Raw genomic sequence first — 21,261 nt, 5'->3', positions numbered from 1 at the left:
CACTCCCACCAACAGTGTAGGAGGGTTCCCATCTCTCCACACACTCTCCAGCATTTTATTGTTTGTGGATTTTTTTGATGATGGCCATTTTGACTATTGTGAGGTGGTATCTCATTGTAGTTTTGATTTGCATTTCTCTGATAACTAGCAATGTTGAACATCTTTTCATGTGCCTGCTGGCCATCTGTATGTCTTCTTTGGAGAAATGTCTATTTAGGTCTTCTGCTTATTTTTTTTTTTATAAATTTATTTATTTATTTATTTATCTTTGGCTGTGTTGGGTCTTGGTTTCTGTACGAGGGCTTTCTCTAGTTGCGGCAAGCGGGGGCCACTCTTCATCGCGGTGCGCGGGCCTTTCACTGTTGCGGCCTCTCTTTTTGCAGAACACAGGCTCCAGACGCGCAGGCTCAGTAGTTGTGGCTCATGGGCCCAGTTGCTCCGTGGCATGTGGGATCTCCCCAGACCAGGGCTCGAACCCGTGTCCCCTGCATTGGCAGGCAGATTCTCAACCACTGCGCCACCAGGGAAGCCCCTTCTGCTTATTTTTTGATTGGGTTGTTTGTTTTGATGTTAAGCTGCATGAGCTGTTTGTAAATTTTGGAGACTAATCTCTTGTCGGTCACATCATTTGCAAATATTTTCTCCCAATCTGTGGCTTGTCTTTTCGTTTTGTTTATGGTTTCCTTTACTGTGCAAAAGCTTTTGAGTTTAATTAGGTCCCATTTGTTTATTTTTCTCTTTATTTCCATTACTTTGGGAGACGGATTGAAAAAAATATTGCTGCAGTTCATGTCAGAGAGTGTTCTGCCTGTGTTTTCCTCTAAGAGTTTTATAGTGTTTGGTCTCACATTTAGGTCTTTAATCCTAATTATTTTTGTGTATGGTGTTAAAGAACGTTCTAATTTCATTTTTTTACACGTAGCTGTCCAGTTTTCCTAGCACCATTTGTTGAAGACTGTCTTTCCACCATTGTATAGTCTGGCCTCTTTTGTTGTAGATTAATTGACCGTAGGTTCATGGGTTTATTTCTGGGCTTTCTATCCTGTTCCACTGATCTATATTTCTGTTTTCATGCCAGTACCATACTGTTTTGATGAATATAGCTTTGCAGTATAGTCTGAAGTCAGGGCACCTGATTCCTCCAGCTCCGTTTTTCTTTCTCAAGATTGCTTTTGGCTATTTCGTGTCTCCATACAAATTTGAAGATTTTTTATTCTAGTTCTGTGAAAAATGCCATTGGTAATTTGATAGGGATTGCATTGAATCTGTAGATTGCTTTGGGTATTATAGTCATTTTCACAATACCGATTCTTCCCATCCAAGAACATGGTATATCTCTCCATCTGTTTGTGTCATCTTTGATTTCTTTCATCAGTGTCTTATAGTTTTCAGAGTACAGGTCTTTTGTCTCCTTAGGTAAATTTATTCCTACGTATTTTATTCTTTTTGTTGCAGTGGTGAACGGAATTGTTTCCTTAATTTCTCTTTCTGCCCTTTCATTGTTAGTGTATAGGAATGAAAGAGATTTCTTTGAATTAATTTTGTAACCTGCAACTTTATCAAATTCATTGGTGAGCTCTAGTAGTTTTCTGGTAGCATCTTTAGGATTTTCTATGTATAGCATCATGTCATCTGCAAACAGTGACAGTTTAACTTCTTCTTTTCCAATTTGTATTTCTTTTATTTCTTTTTCTTCTCTGATTGTCATAGCTAGGACTTCCAAAACTACGTTGAATAAAAGTGGTGAGGGTGGACATCCTTGTCTTGTTCCTGGTTCTAAAGGAAATGCTTTCAGCTTGTCACTGTTGAGTATGATGTTAACTGTAGGTCTGTCATATATGGCCTTTATTATGTTGAGGTATGTTCCCTCTATGCCCACTTTTTGGAGAGTTTTTATCATAAATGGGTGCTGAATTTTGTCATAAGCTTTTTCTGCATCTATTGAGATGATCATGTGGTTTTTATTCTTCAGTTTGTTGATGTGGTGTATCACACTGATTGATTTGCGGGTATTGAAAAATCCCTGTATTCCTGGGATAAATCCCACTTGACCATGGTGTATGATCCTTTTAATGTATTGTTGGATTTAGATTGCCAGTATTTTGTTGAGGATTTTTGTGTCTATGTTCATCAGTGATATTTACCTATAATTTTCTTTTCTTGTGGTATCTTTGTCTGGTTTGGGTATCAGGGTGATGGTGGCCTCATAGAATGAGTTTGAAAGTTTTCCTTCCTCTGCCATTTTTTGGAACAGTTTCAGAAGGATAGGTGTTAGCTCTTATGTAAATGTTTGATAGAATTCACCTGTGAAGCCATCATGTCCTGGACTTTTGTTTGTTGGAAGATTTTTAATCACAGTTTCAGTTTCAGTGCTTGTGATTGGTCTGTTCATATTTTCTATTTCTTCCTGGTTCAGTCTTGGGAGATTGTACCTTTCTAAGAATTTGTCCATTTCTTCCAGATTGCCCATTTTATTAGCATATAGTTGTTTGTAGTAGTCTCTTATGATCCTTTGTATTTCTGTGGTGTCAGTTGTCACGTCTCCTTTTTCATTTCTAATTTTATTGATTTGAGTCTTCTCCCTTTTTTTCTTGATGAGTCTGGCTAAAAGTTTATCAATTTTGTTTATCTTTTCAAAGAACCAGCTTTTAGTTTCATTGATCTTTGCCCTTGTTTTCTTTGTCTCTATTTCATTTATTTCTGCTCTGATTTTTATGAGTTCTTTTCTTCTACTAACTTTAGGTTTTGTTTGTTCTTCTTTCTCTAGTTGCTTTAGGTGTAAGGTTAGGTTGTTTGAGATTTTTCTTGTTTCTTGAGGTAGGCTTGTATAGCTATAAACTTCCCTCTTAGAACTGCTTTTGCTGCATCCCATAGGTTTTGGATTGTTGGGCTTTCATTTTCATTTGTCTCTAGGTTTTTTTTTAAAAAAATATTTATTTATTTATTTGCGCCAGGTCTTAGTTGCGGCAGGCTGGCTCCTTAGTTACCGCTTGCTGGCTCCTTAGTTGTGGCTCGCTGGCTTCTTAGTTGCAGCATGTGGGCTCCTTGTTTGTGGCATGCGAATTCTTAGTTGCAGCATGCATGTGGGATCTAGTTCCCTGACCAGGGATCAAACCCAGGCCCTCTGCATGGGGAGCGTGGAGTCTTATCCACTGAGCCACCAGGGAAGTCCCTGTCTCTAGGTATTTTTTGATTCCCTCTTTGATTTCTTAAGTGATCCATTGGTTGTTTAGTAGCATATTGTTTAGCCTCCATGTGTTTGTGTTTTTTACCATTTTTTTCTTGTAGTTTATTTCTAATCTTATAGTGTTGTGGTTGGAAAAGATTATTAATATGATTTCAATTTTCTTAAATTTACAGAAGTTCACTTTGTGGCCCAGCATGTGGTCAGTCCTGGAGAATATTCCATGTGCATTTGAGAAGAATGTGTATTCTTCTGCTTTTGGATGACATACTCTTTAAATATCAATTAAGTCCATCTGCTTTAATGTGTCATTTCAGGCCTGTGTTTCCTTATTGATTTTCTATCTGGATGATCTGTCCATTCATGAAAGTGAGGTGTTAAAGTCCCCACTATTATTGTGTTACTGTTGATTTCTCCCTTTATGGCTGTTAGTATTTGTCTTATATATTGAGGTGCTCCTACGTTGGGTACATAGATATTTACAATTGTTATATCTTCTTCTTGGATTGATCCCTTGATCATTATGTAGTTTCCTTCTTTGTATAACAGTCTTTATTTTAAAGTCTATTTTGTCTGATACGAGTATTGCTACTCCAGCTTTCTTTTGATTTCCATTTGCATGGAATACCTTCTTCCATCCCCTCACTTCCAGTCTGTATGTGTCCCTAGGTCTGAACTGGGTCTCTTGTAGGCAGCATATATACAGGTCTTGTTTTTGTATCCATTCAGCCAGTCTGTGCCTTTTGGTTGGAGCATTTAATCCATTTACATTTAAGGTAATTATTGATGTGAATGTTCCTATTGCCATTTTCTTAATTGTTTGGGGTTTGTTTTGATAGGTCTTTTTCTTCTCTTCCTCTTTTGTTGTCTTCTCTTGTGGTTTGATGACCATCTTTAGTGTTAAGGTTGGCTTGCTTTTTCTTTTTTGTGTGTGTATCTATTGTAGTTTTTGGGTTTGCTGTTCCCATGAGGTTTTGATATAGCAGTCTATATGTGTACAAGATTGTTTTAAGTTGCTGGTCTCTTCGCCACATAGAGGAGTTCCTTTAGCATTTGTTGCAAAGCTGGTCTGGTGGTGCTGAATTCTCTTAGCTTTTGCTTGTCTGTAAAGCTTTTGATTTCTCCAGCAAATCTGAATGAGAGCCTTGCTGGGTAGAGTATTCTTGGTTCTAGGTTCTTCCCTTTCATCACTTTAAATATATCATGCCACTTCCTTATGGCCTGCAGAGTTTCTGCTGAGAAGTCAGCTGATAACCTTATGGGAGTTCCCTTGTATATTATTTGTCATTTTTCCTTTGTTGCTTTTAATATTTTTTCTTTGTCTTTAATTTTTTGTCAGTTTGATTACTGTGTGTCTTGGCGCGTTCCTCCTTGGGTTTATCCTGCCTGGGACTCTCTGCACTTCCTGGACTTGAGTGGCTGTTTCCTTTCCCATTTTAGGGAAGTTTTCAGCCATTATCTCTTCAAATATTTTCTCAGGTCCTTTCTCTCTCTATGCTCCTTCTGGGACCCCTATACTGTGAATGTTGGTGTGTTTAATGTTGTCCCAGAGATCTCTTAGGCTGTCTTCATTTCTTTTCATTCTTTTTTCTTAATTCTATTCTGTGGCAGTGATTTCCACCATTCTGTCTTCCACGTCACTTATCCGTTCTTCTGCCTCAGTTATTCTGCTATTGATTCCTTCTAGTGTAGTTTTCATTTCAGTTATTGTATTGTTCATCTCTGTTTGTTTGTTCTTTAGTTCTTCTAGGTCTTTGTTGAATATTTCTTGCAATTTCCTGACACCTGCCTCTATTCTTTCTCTGAGATCCTGGATCATCTTCACTATCATTATTCTGAATTCTTTTTCTGGAAGATTGCCTATCTCCACTTCAATTAGTTGTTTTTCTGGGGTTTTATCTTGTTCCTTCATCTGGGACACAATCCTTTGCTGTTTCACTTTGTTTGACTCTCTGTGATTGTGGTTTTTGTTCCACAGCCTTCAGGATTTTATTTCTTCTTGCTTCTGCTGTTTGTACTGTGGTGGATGATGCTGTCAGCCCATCTTAAGGCTAATGCTTGCTATTCAATATAGTGGGTTCCAGTGGTTTAGTGTACAACATTAATAGGTTAATATTCACATTTAAAAGGCCATTCGGAAGTATGCTTTAAATCCTACTTATTGGGGACTTCCCTGGTGGCGCAGTGGTTAAGACTCTGAGCTCCCAATGCAGGGGGCCCAGGTTCAATCCCTGGTCAGGGAACTAGATCCCACATGCATTCCGCAACCAAGAGTTTGCATGCCACAACTAAGGATCCTGTGTGCTGCAACTAAGGAGCCCTCAAGCTGCAACTAAGGAGCCCGCAAGCCGCAACTAAGGAGCCCGCCTGCTGCAACTAAGACCTGGTGCAACCAAATAAATAAATAAATACTAAAAATAATAAATCCTACTTATTTAAGATCCAGTTCAAATATTATCTTATTTATTCAACAGTAATTTCTCTAGTGGTACCATGAGTCATGTATTGTGCTTAGGTGCTAGTGCATAATGAATAAGACTCAGTTGCTGTCCTCTGGAGCCTCACAGACGTGAAAGACAGACATAAACAAATACAAGTTGATATCACATAAACACAGGTAGGTATGAACAAAGGTTCTGAACTCAGTGAGGGACAGCTAGCAGGACCTGGGCACTCAAGAAAATAGACTTTTGTGATGGCTCTCAAAGAGAAATAGGGGTAAAACAGTCTGAGAATATGAAGAGAATCTCAGGCAAAGAAAACAAGATCAAAGGCACAGAGATAGCTAACAATATTGATTGCTATTTACTATGTTTTTACTGTGCATCTAGCACAAAGCTAGGTGCTTTGCATACATGATATCAGTTGACTCTTACAAAAACCTTTTAAAATGAGTATTACTGTAATCTCCACTTTGCAGATCAGGAAACTGAGGCTTGGGGAAGTTCCAGCCTTGCCCAAGGTTGTATAATGTGTCAGAGCTGGGATTAGAACCAAGATCTATCTGATTCCAAAGCCTAAACTCTTAATCCTTAAATTACTGAAGAAAATTTATGTTCGGAATATGGTAGGGTAGGAACAAAGTAGTAGCTGGAGAGAAGGCAGAGAAGGTTTGTAAAGGCCAGACTGCAAAGTGTTTTGTGTTCTGTATCTGTGAAATCATTCTTTATCCACTTATTGCCCCCAATCCCCTAACACCCAAACCGAAGGAATCTTATTTTTCCCTCCTAACCCCCAAGTACTTAATATATATATCTCACATGCATTTGTAATTATGTTCTTTCCTTATTTCCCTCTGTTCACCACTAGGCGACAAAATCTCAATCAAAGGGATTATAACAGTGCCCTACTCATTTGGTGAATGTGCTCTACTCATTTAGGGAATGACTGAATGAATGAACCAAAAGGAATGCCTATGGTGGTGGAAGGTTTAGGCACTGGGCTTTTTTTTTTTTTTTTTTAAATAGCAAATGTTTTATTTATTTACTTACTTATTTATTTATTTATTTATTTATGGCTGTGTTGGGTCTTTGGTTCGTGCGAGGGCTTTCTCTAGTTGTGGCAAGCGGGGGCCACTCTTCATCGCGGTGCGGGGACTGCTCTTCATCGCGGTGCGCGGGCCTTTCACTATCGCGGCCCCTCCCGTTGTGGGGCACAGGCTCCAGATGCGCAGGCTCAGTAGTTGTGGCTCACGGGCCCAGCTGCTCCGTGGCATGTGGGATCTTCCCAGACCAGGGCTCGAACCCGTGTCCCCTGCATTAGCAGGCAGACTCTCAACCACTGCGCCACCAGGGAAGCCCCAGGCACTGGGCTTTGTAATTCCATATCAAAGAAGTTATGGTTGCCTTGGAGTAATTGGACACTCAGATTAATTTTAGGCCATTCCTGTATGCCCGTTGGTAAATCATGTAACCCCAGCATTGCCCCTTGTGTTTCAGTGAGTGTGACATCATTATGAGACAAGCCAATTGGGCTTCCCATGAAAACTTATAAGAAGATTTTGGCTGAGCCACAAATCTTATGAGCTCTAACCCAGGGACACAGCAGTGCTCCCAGTAGTTCTTGCTGATTTCTGGATGTTGTGGCTCCCTTGCCTGGGATCTGTTTGGTGTTCAGCATTTAGCTATAAGTCTTGAGCCCCGATGTATAGGCTGGGGTTGGGGAGCAGAGGGAGGGAGGCCAGCTGGAGTGGCTAGAGATGTTAACCAAGAATGTGCAAACCAGGAAGGAAGGCAGGAATCCAGGCTTATTTGGATGTCTTTTTCTATAGACATGCAGCCTGACTGTAGCCTGTGACCAGTTGTGTCTGCACAAGAAATTGAGCTTTCCTTTTCCCAAGCTTCCCTCTCTCAAATTCCTAGGCCTAGAGCATACCTGAACCTGTTTCATCCCCACTCCTACATAGTAATGAATGAACTGTCTCATTTAGAGTCAGGATGTGTGTTCAAGTCCTGACTGCCAGTTACCGTGACGGTAGGTAAATCACATAGTCTGTCTGGTAAAATGGCATTATAACTCCTTCCTGCCACTCAACATAGTTGCTGGGAGAATGAAACAAGATCATAGGGTTGAAAGTGTTTGGTGAGTAATCAAGCTCTGTGTAATTGTAAGGGAGAAAGAAGATGTGGTTTCTTGAGGGTATTTTAGAGTGGGGGGGACCCAGATTGAGTAAACCCTTCCTTCTAAGCTGTCCAATGTGCCACAAGGTGGCAGCAGGAGCCTATCTTTGCTCCTGTCTTTAGCACAGGGAAAAACATATGAAAGGGATTTGATGCTGCTTTGCTCTTTTCTGCAAAGTTGAAGAAGATTTATTCCTTTACCAACTGCCTACATTCCTCCACCAAATCCTTCAAGTCCATGTTAAATAGTTTCTCAAAGGACTCACATTCTGTTTTTTTTTTGTCAGTGCCATGTGGCTTGCAGGTGACCAGGGATAGAACCTGTGCCTCCTGTAGTGGAAGCGCAGAGTCCTAACCACTGGACCACCAGGGAATTCCCAGGACTTGCTTTTTTTTTTTTTTTTTAAGAGCATGGATTATTATTTTATTGTACACCTTATAAAAAGTCCAAACACACACATACGGCCCCCCCCATTAGGGAGGGGGTCACATCTTTTTTAATGTAGATCTGGCCACCTTCTAAATTAGGCCTTATTACTTGTTCTTATACCCTTAAGATGCTTCTCTCCCCTACTACAAAAATGGGGCTGAAAAGGGTGTATACAAAGAGATATGAGATTTTTCTTGCTCTTGTTATAGTACAAACAACTCAAGGTGATTAAAGAACCAGGAGAGTAAGAAAGGGAAAATTACCTACTGAAGAGATGTAGTGTCTCTTACCTGTAACAAGTGGCTGACTTATCTGTTATAATTGGCACCTACCTTAAAGTAACTGGTTTGTAGGGGCATGGGTACATGGAACAGTGAGGCAGCATGTGTCAGGCCACTCCTTACACAGGCTCCAGAAGGCATGAGATTCCCGCACCCTTTCTTAATTACGAAAGACAAATTAGAGGAGAACCCAGTACTTAGGTTCTACCCACTCTGAGGTATTAAATGCATAAAGATTAGTTGTGTCCAAGTAGCATGCAGTAGAAATATTTTTAAACCAACATGGGTAAGTGTTAAGATCTTTAGAAATCAAAATATTTATTCACATAATTTTAAATTAAAGTCAAAGGCAATAAATCTTCCGTGGTAATGATCTGAGTGCAAGTGATGCTGGCTTCCTTCACATTCACATCCTTTGTTCAGTTGTTCTTGAACATGTCGATGCAACTCTGCAGGAGGGAGACGTTCTGGCATGCTTTATTTCCAGTTCAGACATTTCAATCAGATTCTTCCTAAATGCTGCCACTCTCTTTTGTTTGAAATTGATTAGCTCTTCTTTTGCAGATTCAGAAAGCTGTTCAGATTTCTGGCAGCATTCCTGCTGGTGTGCCTCAGCCAGCTTGATGTCTTTGCTTTTTAACCAGGCCTTACCCAGCGCCTTGTTTGAATTCTCATAGTTGATGAGGGCTTCGGTGCGTCTGTATAAGAGATCCTTAGCAGCCTCTATGTTGAGCATGTAGTATCGGAGGAGCTCTGTCAGCTTTAAGTCTTCATCTGAGGAGACTCGACTCTCTACTTTCCTAAGTTTTTCAGATAGCTCAGCCGCCTTCAGTAGGCACTTTTTGATGACCGTGGGCTCTTCTAAAGCCAGGCTATGCAAGCAGGCTGCGGTGTGGATGTAACCGTCTGCTACATTTTTATGAGTGCTGGTCATTCTGTCAGCCTTTGCAAAGGAACCCTTGATCCTATCATAATAGTTACTGAGGAAATGCTTCTCTTGTTCAGAGAAGTCATCTACCACCATAACTCCTGAAAAAAGGACTTCATCAGTGCTTTCACCACACTTTTGAAAAAGCCACCAAACATCTCTTTGGTATTTTTCCGCCTAACGCTTAGATCTTGATCATATTCCAGGAAAATGTGAAAGTTGCGATCTTTACTGAGAACAGGGTAAGAGGAGAGCTGCTGAAGAGAGACTTCATGGGAAGACACAGTCTTCTTGAAGACCACGAGATACTCAGCTTCCAGCTCTTGCTTCATCTTGGCAAATTCTTCTTTGGTCATAAACCCTTCGCCCTCTCCCAGTTTCTGCATCTTCTCTCAAGGGCCATTGAAGTCAGGCTTTGCAGGTGCAGGCGGAATAATAAGCCCAGCGTAGTCTGTAGTTTCAATAAGAGTGTCATTTAGCCACATAAAATCTTCATGTTGCCTTGTAACAGAAAACTCTGGGCTCTGAAACGTGGGCAGCGTGGTCTTGGTGTGCACTGTAAATTTGACTTTATCTCTCTCACTGAGTGCATAAGGTATGTCAATCTGAAGCAAGGGATCAACATTCAGGTCCACTGATACAGATCTCAGCTTGCTGTGGTCCTCCTCCTGCTGCTGCAGCAACTTGGGAACTGTGGCCATGGCGACGCGGGCCTCGAGCTGAAGCCGCCGACTGCAGGCTGCCACGGGGGCGCGGTGCCCCTGACACTCTCCCAGCGAGGCGCGTCTCAAGAAAGCCCGACTTGCATTCTTAAATCAGAATCCCAGGGCGCTTTCCTTCCCTGTTGAAGTTAAACCAGCCCTGGTGGGTTTCAGTTAATGGTTGCAAATCTGTTTCTGTTAATGGTTGCAAATCTGGGCTTTGGACTTTCATACAATTGTTCCCCCCTGGGATTGCACTGCTATAGACTCCAAACTCACGTTAATTTTCGTCCTTGAATCAGAGCGCTAGTGGACCTGGAAAACCATCTAATCCAATGCCTCATCTTGCAGAAGAGGAAACTGAGACACAGAGAAGGGAAATAGTTTGTCCAAGATGAAGCAATCAGCTTATTCAAGAGTTAGGACTTCAATCCCAGTTTCTTCCTGTGGGTTCAGTCTTTATAAATGTGAGTATTTTCCAGGTGTTTTGGGAGGCTTGAAGCAGCTTTTGTTTCTCCAAGTGGTGAGAATTTTGAGGACTTTCTGAGGCAGAGGGAAATATGAGACCTTTCTGTAGCAACCGTTTGAAAAATCTTTTGAAGAAGAGTTGCTGTAAGCACCTGTTTAGGAATCCCCAAGTATCTGAAAGGTAAGCCTTAGAAACTCTCAGGTACGCATTCTCAAAGGACTACAACACATAATGCCTCGGGAGAAAGAAAGAATCATTTTAAAGGACACATTTCAGTATATGGGCTTTCATGTTGGGCTTGCCTTCCCAATTATATTCTCAGAGGCACATGTTAAAATGAGACCATCCTCAGTATCCCATGGCTTGTGGAAAAAGAAGGCAAGGATGAGGGAAGCCAGCCTTAAACATTTGTTATCTATATAGGGCATTCTCTGTACACAGAAAATCCACATAAAGTTGGCAGAGTGGTAGAATAAAAGAATGTGGATTGAGAGTCTAACAGATACTGGTTCAAAGCCTGCCTCAGTTACTTACCTTTATAGACAATTTTCTTTCCATCTCTGTTTTCTTTTCATTTTTTTTTAAAATTAATTAATTAATTTATTTATTTATGACTGTGTTGGGTCTTCGTTTCTGTGCGAGGGCTTTCTCTAGTTGCCGCGAGTGGGGGCCACTCTTCATCGTGGTGCGTGGGCCTCTCACTATCGCGGCCTCTCTTGTTGCGGAGCACAGGCTCCAGACGCGCAGGCTCAGTAGTTGTGGCTCACGGGCCCAGTTGCTCCGCGGCATGTGGGATCTTCCCAGACCAGGGCTCGAACCCGTGTCCCCTGCATTGGCAGGCGGATTCTCAACCACTGTGCCACCAGGGAAGCCCATTCTTTTCATTTTTTAAAAATATTTGACTATGCTGGGTCTTAGTTGCAGCACTCGGGATCTTTGTTGCCGTGTGCAGGATCTTCCTTGTGGCATATGGGATCTTTAGTTGCAGCATGTGGGATCTTCATTGTGGCATATGGGATCTTTTAGTTGTGGCATGGGGGATCTTTAGTTGTGGCATACAGTATCTTTAGTTGCAGCATGCAAACTCTTAGTTGCAGCATGTGGGATCTATTTCCCTGACCAGGGATTGAACCCAGGCCCCCTGCATTGGGAGTGCAGAGTCTTAGCCACTGTACCACCAGGGAAGTCCCTAAGTCTCAGTTTTCTTAACTATAAAGTGGATAGAATAATATCTACCTTATTAGCTATGTAACCTTGGACAAGTTCTTTAACCTCTGTGTACGTCAATTATATTGTCTGTAAAATGAGGAAAATAGTAAAATGAAAAGCCCTACTTCATAGGTTTTATAATGATTAATAAATTATTATCTACAGCCATGCATGGCACATAATCAGCAGTTGGAAATTATTAGCTATCATTGTTATTGTTATTAATACTACCACCATACAGGGTTGTTGTGGTGATTAAATTAAATGAGACAGTGTATGTAAAGTTTTTTAAAGAGAACAGGCACTCAATAAAATGGTATTTATTTTTATTTATATGTAATTAATAACCACAGTAGTGTAAATAGTATTCACAGTAAATGAACCTGCTTATGTATGTTCTAGGTACAGGAGTATTGTTTTGTCATTTGTTTTATGTTTATTTCCTCTGTATTATTTGAGGATAATTCTTGGCTTTTCGAATTATAGATTCATCTTCTTTTGGTAATCTAAAAACAATGATAATGATTAACATTTATTGAGCCCTTACTACATGCCAGACCCTGTTCTTTATGTACATTGTCTCAGAAGGATTCAGTAACTTGTTTATGTCTATACAGATAGCAAGTGATAGAACTGGGATTTGAACTCAGGCAATCTGATTTCAGAGTCTTGCTTTCTTGACTTTTACTATTCTGCCTGCCTTAAAAAATGTTTACCATTGGGGGCTTCCATTTCTTAGCAGTAGAATTATAATATCCTAGAGCCAAAAGGTATTTAAGAATTTGTCATGGGTTTATAGTATACATCAGGCATAATAAAAATGTTCGCAACTTTTGACCTGACAGATCCACTTTTAGGAATCTATCCTAAGGAAATAATCCAAAACACAGTCAAAGTTTTATCACAGTGTCATTTGATCACAGTGTCATTTCTTATATACTGTAATGTAATATCATATCATATATCATATAATACTTTAAAGCGATCTAAACATCTAGCCTCAGAAATGATCAGTAAAATACTGTGTATCTACTTGATGAATGCGGCTCTTAGTAATTGTAAACAGTGATGCTGTTTGGAACTTTGTAAGAAAACAGATGCTGAATGTGAACTCATGAGAAGGTAAATAATAAGTATTTTCTTTTTCCTTCTTGTATACCAATTTTTAATTTCCTTGCTCTGGCAAGGTTAATAGGACAAAGGGATTCTCAATTCTGTTATATATTAGGATTTGAGAAATTTGGGTAATTTCTAAAGGTTGAATCTTCTCTGGCTGATAGAAATTCTCTAGGTTATCTTTTCTTTACTTAGCAAGTAGATCTGGCCCCATGCTAGACACTCAGGGAGAGTCAAGAGATGAAAAGCCCTGAATCTGCTGGTGAGGTGCTCACAGATTTGTTAGGGACAGGCTGGCAGCCTGGAAGCAGAGTACTATGTGTAGAAATAGAGAAGGGGTGGGCAGCAGGAATAGATGACTTTGTGTGCAGGCACTGAGGGGCCCCAAGGACTGGAGGCACAATGTGAGTCAAGTCTGCTGAGAAAAGGCTTTTTAGGGGAGGTGAACCTTGGACTAGACCTTGAAGGAAATTATGGATCAAAACTGGTTGCTTTTTATGTGGTACATATATACAGTGGAATATTACTCAACCATAAAAAGGAATGAAATTGGGTCATTTGTAGAGACGTGGATGGACCTAGAGAGTCTCATATAGAGTGAAGTAAGTTAGAAAGCAAAAAACAAATATTGTATATTAACGCATATATGTGGAATCTAGAAAAATGGTATAGATGATCTTATTTGCAAAACAGAAATAGAGACACAGATGTAGAGAACAAACGTATGGACGCCAAGAGGGGGAAGGGGGCGGTGGGACGAATTGGGAGATTGGGATTGACATATATACACTATTGATACTATGTATAAAATAGATAACTAATGAGAACCTACTGTATAGCTCAGGGAACTCTACTCAGTGCTCTGTGGTGACCTAAATGGGAAGGAAATCCAAAAAAGAGGGGATATATAGCTGATTCACTTTGCTGTACAGTAGAAACTAATACAACGTTGTAAAGCAACTATACTCCAATAGAAATTTTAAAAAACAATAAAAACTAATTATAAAAAAAAAACTGGTTGCTTTTCAGAACAGAAGACGAGCACCATGGGGCAAAGGCCCAGAGACTGCAGTGACCATATGTTGTGGACAAAATAAATGTCTGTTTTAATTGGAATGGAAGGGCCACCTTGGGAAGATCAAGGGGTGAGTTTAGCTTTCCTTTTTAAAAATACAAGATCATTTAAGCACACATAGTGGCTGATCATCTTGTTCTGGGCTTTCAATATCCCAGACTCAAGGATATTGAATTTTATTTTCAGTTATCTTTTTAAAAATAATTAATTAATTAATTAATTAATTTTTGGCTGCGTTGGGTCTTTGTTGCTGCACACGGGCTTTCTCTAGATGCGGCGTGCAGGCTTCTCATTGCGGTGGCTTCTCTTGTTGCAGAGCGTGGGCTCTAGGCATGAGGGCTTCAGTAGTTGTGGTGCACGGGCTCAGTAGTTGTGGCTCGCGGGCTTTAGAGCGCAGGCTCAGTAGTTGTGGTGCACGGAATTCATTGCTCTGCAGCATGTGGAATCTTCCCGGACCAGGGCTCGAACCCGTGTCCCCTGCATTGGCAGGCAGACTCTCAACCACTGCGCCACCAGGGAAGCCCTCTTCAGTTTTTTTGCCCATTTAAAAAAATTGGGTTGTTTTTTCTCTTGTTATTGAATTTTGAGAGTTCTTTATCTATTTTGGACAGAAAGTCTTATATCAGATATGTGCTTTGCAAATATTTTCTCCCAGTTTGGCTTGTCTTTTCATTCTCTTACCAGTGCCTTTCAAGAACAGAAGTTTTAAATTTTGATGAAGTCTAGCTTATCAATTTGTTCTCTAAAGGAACATGTTTTTGGTGTTGTATCTAAGAAATCTTTGTCTAACCCAAGTTCTTAATTGTTTCCCCTATGTTTTCTTCTATAAGTTTTATAACTTTAAGTTTTATACTTAGGTCTGTGATCAATTTGACTTCTTATATGGAATGAGGTATTGAATAACTGTTCTTTTTTTTGCATATGAATATCCAGTTGTTCCAGCCATTTGTTGAAAAATACTTTATGCACAATATAACTTTTCAGATTAGAAAAATCTCTGTTAACCAAGATCGTTCCATTTTACAGATAAGAAAACAGGCTTAGAGAAGTGACTTGCCCCAGGCCACATAGCCAATTAGAGTAGATATAGGCCTAAAACCCAAGTCTTCTGATTCCTAGTCCATTAGATTGTTTACTATGTTGTCTTTTTACTTTACCCTTTCAAGTATGCTATTCTTGAGTATTACCATTATGCCTACTTTTTAGAAGAGAGAACTGAGGCCTAAGGGAGGACTGTCACTTCAGAGACCACATGTGAAGGCTCTCCCTTCCCAGACCCCATCCTCTTATTATTCTCCCCTCGCTCACTCTGCTTCAGTCTTCCTGCTGTTCCTTGAATCCACCAGACATACTCCTGCCTTAGGGCCCTTGCAACTTGTTCTACCCTCTCCCTAGACTCTCTTCCCTCAGCTGTCTGCATGCCTTACTTCCTTACTTCTTTCAGGTCTTTTCTCAAATGTCACCTCAGTGAAACCTTCCCAAACCACATGTTTAAAATTGCAAGCCCTTCCTGCAACATCCTGTGTCTCCCTTCCCTGCAGTATTCTGTAGTCAGGTTATGAAGCCAGGTCCCATGGGGTGACAAGAGATTTCTTGTCAGAGTGATACCAAGGCCATGGCTGAGTGAAGGTGGAAAGTTTCCTTCTATATGCTGAGGGTTGAGGAAGGATGCTGAGAGCAGTGTGAAATTGTCTGCTTTTGTTCTCCTATCATCTTTAGGAAGTTAGATTCCTCCATAGATTTTTTTTTTTTCCTCCATAGATTTTTAACCCAACTCTCTGATCTGTGGGCTGGTTCTGACTCAGGTAAATTTATAGAAGAGTGACCTCCTCCGGGCTTATGTAGGTGTCAGAAATTTTAATATTTCTACTATTTTCAGTCCCTACTTGTGCCAGGCACCATGCATACATTATCTTGAATCCTCACAGCAGTCCTATAAGACAGGAATTATTCTCTGTCTTATGTATTATATGTAACTCTAGGGTCAGAGATGTTAAAGAAGCTTGCCTCATTTCACACAGCTGGTAAGTGGTAGGGTCAGGATTCAAACCCAGGGCTCGATGGCTCAAAACTTGAGCTTTTTCCACTATACTTTGATAATGTATTTCCACTTTCCTTTCCATCCCTCCTGACCTGGGAACAATATCATCAGTTAACTTCTGAAACATGGGGGTGAATATTCCAATGTGATCTCTATATCTCTTCCAGAAAGGAAGGCAGCAGGAGTCCCTTTCCATGGATGGCAGAACTGAGGCACAGAGGGGTTAACTGACATGCTCAGGGCTACAAAATAAGTCCTTGGAGGAGCTGGGATAAGAGTCCCAGGACTCCTGGCTTCCAGGGGCATTATTTGACAGTCCATGTCCCACCAACATCAGAGACAATTTTATTGTAGGTCTGAATGAATGAGCAAGTAGCTGCTCCTTGTGGCCTCTCAGGAGGATGAGTGAACATCTGATATCTGTGAGCTGTTTCCCACCAGTTGCTCTGTGGAGGAATTGAAGTCCCTCCACACAATACTGTAGGTTTAGGTTCCACTGAATCATTGACTTATGAGCCATATCCCAGACTCATTCTAACAAACTAGATATCCAACATTTTTATTAGGCTCCAAAATTAGATTTAACATCTGTTTCTGAGAGCTCCTGGCTCTTCCAGAAGCAGCTGAAATCCTGGTTTTGTACTTTCTTTCTCAATTCCCTGGAATCAGAGAGAGAGAGAGAGTATTTTTTAGAAGACATATGAGTATGGAGGGGCTTTGCCTGAAAACTTGCATGAAATGTTCCATGGTTATGGCAGGCATGATTAGCTTGTACCTGTCTCTCTCTAGGAGCCTGTGATGCTACTGCTGAAGTTCCTCATCAGTTTGATATGCTGAGAGCATGCTTATTCTGTGTAGTAAGGTGCATGGGCACCATTCAGACACCCATTCCCCTGGAAAATTTTCATCTGAACACTGGCAGGGCCTAATGGTATAGGAGACAGAGCTGCTGGTCAGTGCCAGTCAGGGATGCCAGGCTTCAGCTACAGCTTTGCAAATTTTCCAATCTGTATAGTCTTTTTGTCAGTGATCATGTACCCTCTCTCCCTCTCAGTTTCTTGGGGGAGCTGGGGAATTAGATTCTGATGAAAAGGCATAATCCCACTCTGCCTCTTTCTAAACTCTTAACCATGTTGTAATTGTCTGGCTTACAGTGCATTCCTCAAGAATAGGGACCCAGGGCTTCCCTGATGGCTCAGTGGTTAAGAATCCACTTGCCAATGCAGGGGACACGGGTTCGAGCTCTGACCTGGGAAGATCCCACATGCCGTGGAGCAGTTAAGCCCGTGCACCACAACTACTGAGCCTGTGCTCTAGAGCCCATGAACCACAACTGCTGAGCCCTCGTGCCACAACTACTGAAGCCCGTGCGCCTAGAGCCCGTGCTCTGCAACAAGAGAAGCCACCGCAATGAGAAGCCTGCAGACCGCAACAAAGAGTAGCCCCAGCCCGCTGCAACTAGAGAAAGCCCGCGTGCAGCAGTGAAGACCCCATGCAGCCAAAAATAAATAAATAAATAAATTTATAATTAAAAAAAAAAGTTTTTACCTTTTCTCACCCATTTGAAAAAATTATACAAATAATGTATATTCCTAGTAGATTATTAGAAAATACAGATAAGCAAATAGGCCAAAAGAAAGAGAGAGGGGGACTTACCCTGGTGGCACAGTGGTTAAGAATCCGCCTGCCAATGCAGGGGACATGGGTTCCAGCCCTGGTCCGGGAAGATCCCACATGCCGTGGAGCAACTAAGCCCGTGCGCCACAACTACTGAGCCCACGTGCCTAGAGCCTATGAGCCACAGCAAGAGAAGCCACCACAGTGAGAAGCCCGTGCACCGCACCGCAATGAAGAGTAGCCCCCACTTGCCACAACTAGAGAAAGCCCGCGCACAGCAACGAAGACCCAATGCAGCCTAAGTAAATAAATAAATTTATTTAAAAAAAAAAGAAAAGAAAGAAAGAGAGAGGAAGGGAGGTTAGAAAGCAAGATGGAACAAGGAAGAAAGAAGTAAAGATAGGTCACCCAAAAGTCCTATCAGGGCTTCCCTGGTGGCGCAGTGGTTGAGAATCTGCCTGCTAATGCAGGGACACGGGTTCGAGCCCTGGTCTGGGAAGATCCCACATGCCGCGGAGCAACTAGGCCCGTGAGCCACAACTACTGAGCCTGCGCGTCTGGAGCCTGTGCTCTGCAAAAAGAGAGGCCGCGATAGTGAGAGGCCCGCGCACCGCGATGAAGAGTGGCCCCCGTTTGCCACAACTAGAGAAAGCCCTCGCACAGAAACGAAGACCCAACACAGCCAAAAATAAATAAATTAATTAAAAATAAAATTTAAAAAAAAAAAAAAAAAAAAAAAAAAAAAAAAAAAAGTCCTATCAGCCGGGGATAAACATGCACACCCATATACACATTAAAATATTTGTCTTTGTTTTTGAATTGAGAAACTTTGCAGGGAATAGAAAGGTGTAAAACTTGAATCCTCAGGATACAATTGTCTGGTGACAGTGTCTAGAAGTCAGGGACTCCTACTGCTGTAAAAAAGCAGAGGGCATCTTCTGGGATCCTGGGATGAGGAAGACTGCCTCCAAATCAGTAACACAGTAACTGTTGCTTTTGGGTGGAGAAGAAGAATTTGGCTCACTGAAAAAGACAAAGTTCTGCCCTGCCTTGGCCTTTTATAGAGAGTCCGATTTTTCTTCTAGTAGAGTCATAATGAGTCCCAGTCTCCTAGAGGCTGGTTGCCCTGGAAGACTGGCCTTTCATTTCTAAAAGCTGTTTGCTCGAAGAACTTTGCCAACTTCGTTAAGTGGAAGTTAGTAGGGCATTTTCTTCCACTCTCAGGACCTGCCCAGTTAGCTGACTTTTACTGGCACAACTTGTATCTGCAAATAACATGTGAGCCATAAAAATCCACCTTACCCTTGAGGTTCCCCTAGAACCAAGGTGTTTCTGTTTGTTCTCTGGCTCATGCAGATTTCCTGAGCCTTGGCTCTTATATTTCAGATAGAAGTTTGACATTCTGTTTCTTTAAGTACTGAGTTCAGGGAGTACAGGCCCCACTTACTATTCAGATCCACACACCACTTCCAAGCAAAGATTTGTTATCGCTAGATTTATTCTACATCTACAGTTTGCAAATATTGATTGAACTCCAACTTTGTGCCAGATGCTATGCTTGGCGCTGGAACCACTGCAGTGAATAAGACCCAGTCTCTGCCTTCAAGGAGTTCATGTCTTGTGGATGTAAACAGGCCTTCATCGTTATGCATGGTAGCTATCTATACACGGGGTACTACGAGAGCAGGGGGATCGTAACAGCCCTGGGAGATTAGAGAAGATTTTTTTTTTTTAAGTTTGCAAATTCTTTATATTTCCAGCTGTTGAGACAATATTTTTGAGAGTTGAGGTTACCTCTAGCGGCGAAACCAGAGCCAGCTATTAAGCAGCCAGAAGGCTACAGTAATTGAATACATGACCATTTCTCTTTTAGCACGTTCTTTGTTCTCCTCTTCCAGAAGTTGTAGACGTCTATTTAGTTTGATTATCTGTCGTCTTAATGAAGCTGTGTCTACAACAGTCATGTCATCTGAGGTTCCTTCAATCGTTGTATCTATATTTGAAATGCCATACCTGGCGTTGTCATGATGAGGGTTAGAGGTGGCGGCAGCAGACCCACCACGCAACACAGGTATGGAGTCAGTCCTGACCAGCTGTCCATTTTGGCGAACAGCATTTTCACTCATAGAGCGCTCTCTTTTTAGCCTGCCAACTGCACGGATTTCTTCATTTTGAGGGGTTGGAGGAGGTTTTTCTAAATCCAGAAAATCTAGTGGTCTTTCACTTAGCGTAAGTACACGAGGTGGTGTTTTTAGTGCCAGAGGTTTGAAGGGAGTTGACTGTATAAGGTCAAGATCTGCTGGTCTTGAAAATGGAATGTCTTCATTATTTCCTGCTACAACAATTCTCTCTGGAACCTGCATAATCACACTAGCATTTGAAACTCCTTCTTGGAATCCTTGTTCCAGGTCAGCATTTGGTGGTGCTACCTTTAATTTTTCCGGAACCCTCATTCACTGACTAATACCTTCGGTGTATTCCATTTCATATTGAATTCGACTAATTTCCGCCATCTCAGCAGCACTGGGAGAAGGAAATGCTGCCCCACTCACTCTTCCTAGTGATGTGTTATTGCTTGTTCTTTTACTCATTTTTAATACAGTAAATACACGTTTATAATAGCTATTAGAATACTGCCTCCCTGTAGTTCAGTTTACTTTACACAACAATTCCCCTACAGATCTGAATTTTTTTGGAGTTGTACGAAACAACACGGAAACTGCTTTTCCAGAAATGTGTACCAACTACTGCTTGCTTTTTGGCATTATCTGTTTCTGTGCTTCATATTAAATCCTTTAACTTGCTTCAATATGCATGTGCTGGATTTGGAGCCACTTTTGTCCCCCCTGGGCCTGCTGAAAGTCCCTGGCGAGGACCGCCGCTCGCCGGCTCCTGGGGCGCTCCGGTGGGCGCTGTCAGAGGCCGTTGGCCGAGTGCACAGAGGCGCCCGGGCAAATCACCGGCCAGAGAGGCCCGCAGCAGGCGGGGAAAGACCTAGAGAAGATTTTTGAGAAACGTTTAAGCCGAGTCCCAAAGCACTCGGGTTTTGGTAGTTTATTGACATTACTATAATCTGTGTAATTAGGCTTATGTCTTTATACTCTCATTGGATAATTAATAAAACATAGGTTTGAGAACATTCAGGCATTCAATAATTTGTGGGTAATGACTGCCTAGCTTGTATTTTAAGAAATAACTTTTAAAATCTGTATTAAATGCTTTTCCTTGCCTAGTCCTATCTTAAATACTCTGAGTGGGTAGTGTGGGGCTGGTATAGAAGGAATAAAAGATGTAGGTTAACGTCTCTGAAAGTTCACAGTCTAGTTGAGAAGAACAGATTTCTCTACCTAAAGTAGAGGATCACAGGAAACAGTCGGTGACCAGATGGAAGATGGATGTGTTCCTGTCACTGGCATCACACATCCTTTCACTTCTTCTGCAGGGCAAATACTATCCCAGCATCAACAAGGAGTTTGATTTGGACACAGTAACAGGGGAAACAGACCTGCCTTGCTTTCCTTAACCCCCTGGAAACACTCGTCATCTCATTTCTCCAGTTTACTGCATGAGCACATTTATTGCCTAGGTGAC

The 21,261-nt window shown here is 41.4% G+C and overlaps 1 protein-coding gene and 1 pseudogene across 1 annotated transcript; both read right to left on the bottom strand.

Moving 5' to 3' along the window:
• Positions 1–8,933: 8,933 nt before the first annotated feature.
• Positions 8,934–10,156, bottom strand: LOC118892711 (annotated as a pseudogene).
• LOC118892712 (mitochondrial fission factor-like) lies at positions 9,365–20,434 on the bottom strand. Its single transcript, XM_036847548.1, has 3 exons — positions 19,441–20,434; positions 15,290–15,295; positions 9,365–9,375 (listed from the first exon to the last, which is right to left on the bottom strand). The coding sequence occupies exon 1, from the start codon at positions 20,121–20,123 to the stop codon at positions 19,467–19,469; it is 657 nt and encodes a 218-aa protein (XP_036703443.1). The 5' UTR covers positions 20,124–20,434; the 3' UTR covers positions 9,365–9,375; positions 15,290–15,295; positions 19,441–19,466.
• Positions 20,435–21,261: the final 827 nt, after the last annotated feature.

The sequence above is a fragment of the Balaenoptera musculus genome, chromosome 3 (genome assembly GCF_009873245.2).
Source record: "Balaenoptera musculus isolate JJ_BM4_2016_0621 chromosome 3, mBalMus1.pri.v3, whole genome shotgun sequence".
In the NCBI taxonomy this organism is placed as follows: domain Eukaryota; kingdom Metazoa; phylum Chordata; class Mammalia; order Artiodactyla; family Balaenopteridae; genus Balaenoptera; species Balaenoptera musculus.
The sequence above is the reverse complement of the archived record's forward strand: the minus strand, read 5'-3'. Positions and strand labels throughout refer to the sequence as shown.

Bases quoted from the DNA above. Each gene is read 5' to 3' on its own strand.
- LOC118892712 (XM_036847548.1), bottom strand. From the start codon at position 20,123: ATGAGGGTTCCGGAAAAATTAAAGGTAGCACCACCAAATGCTGACCTG.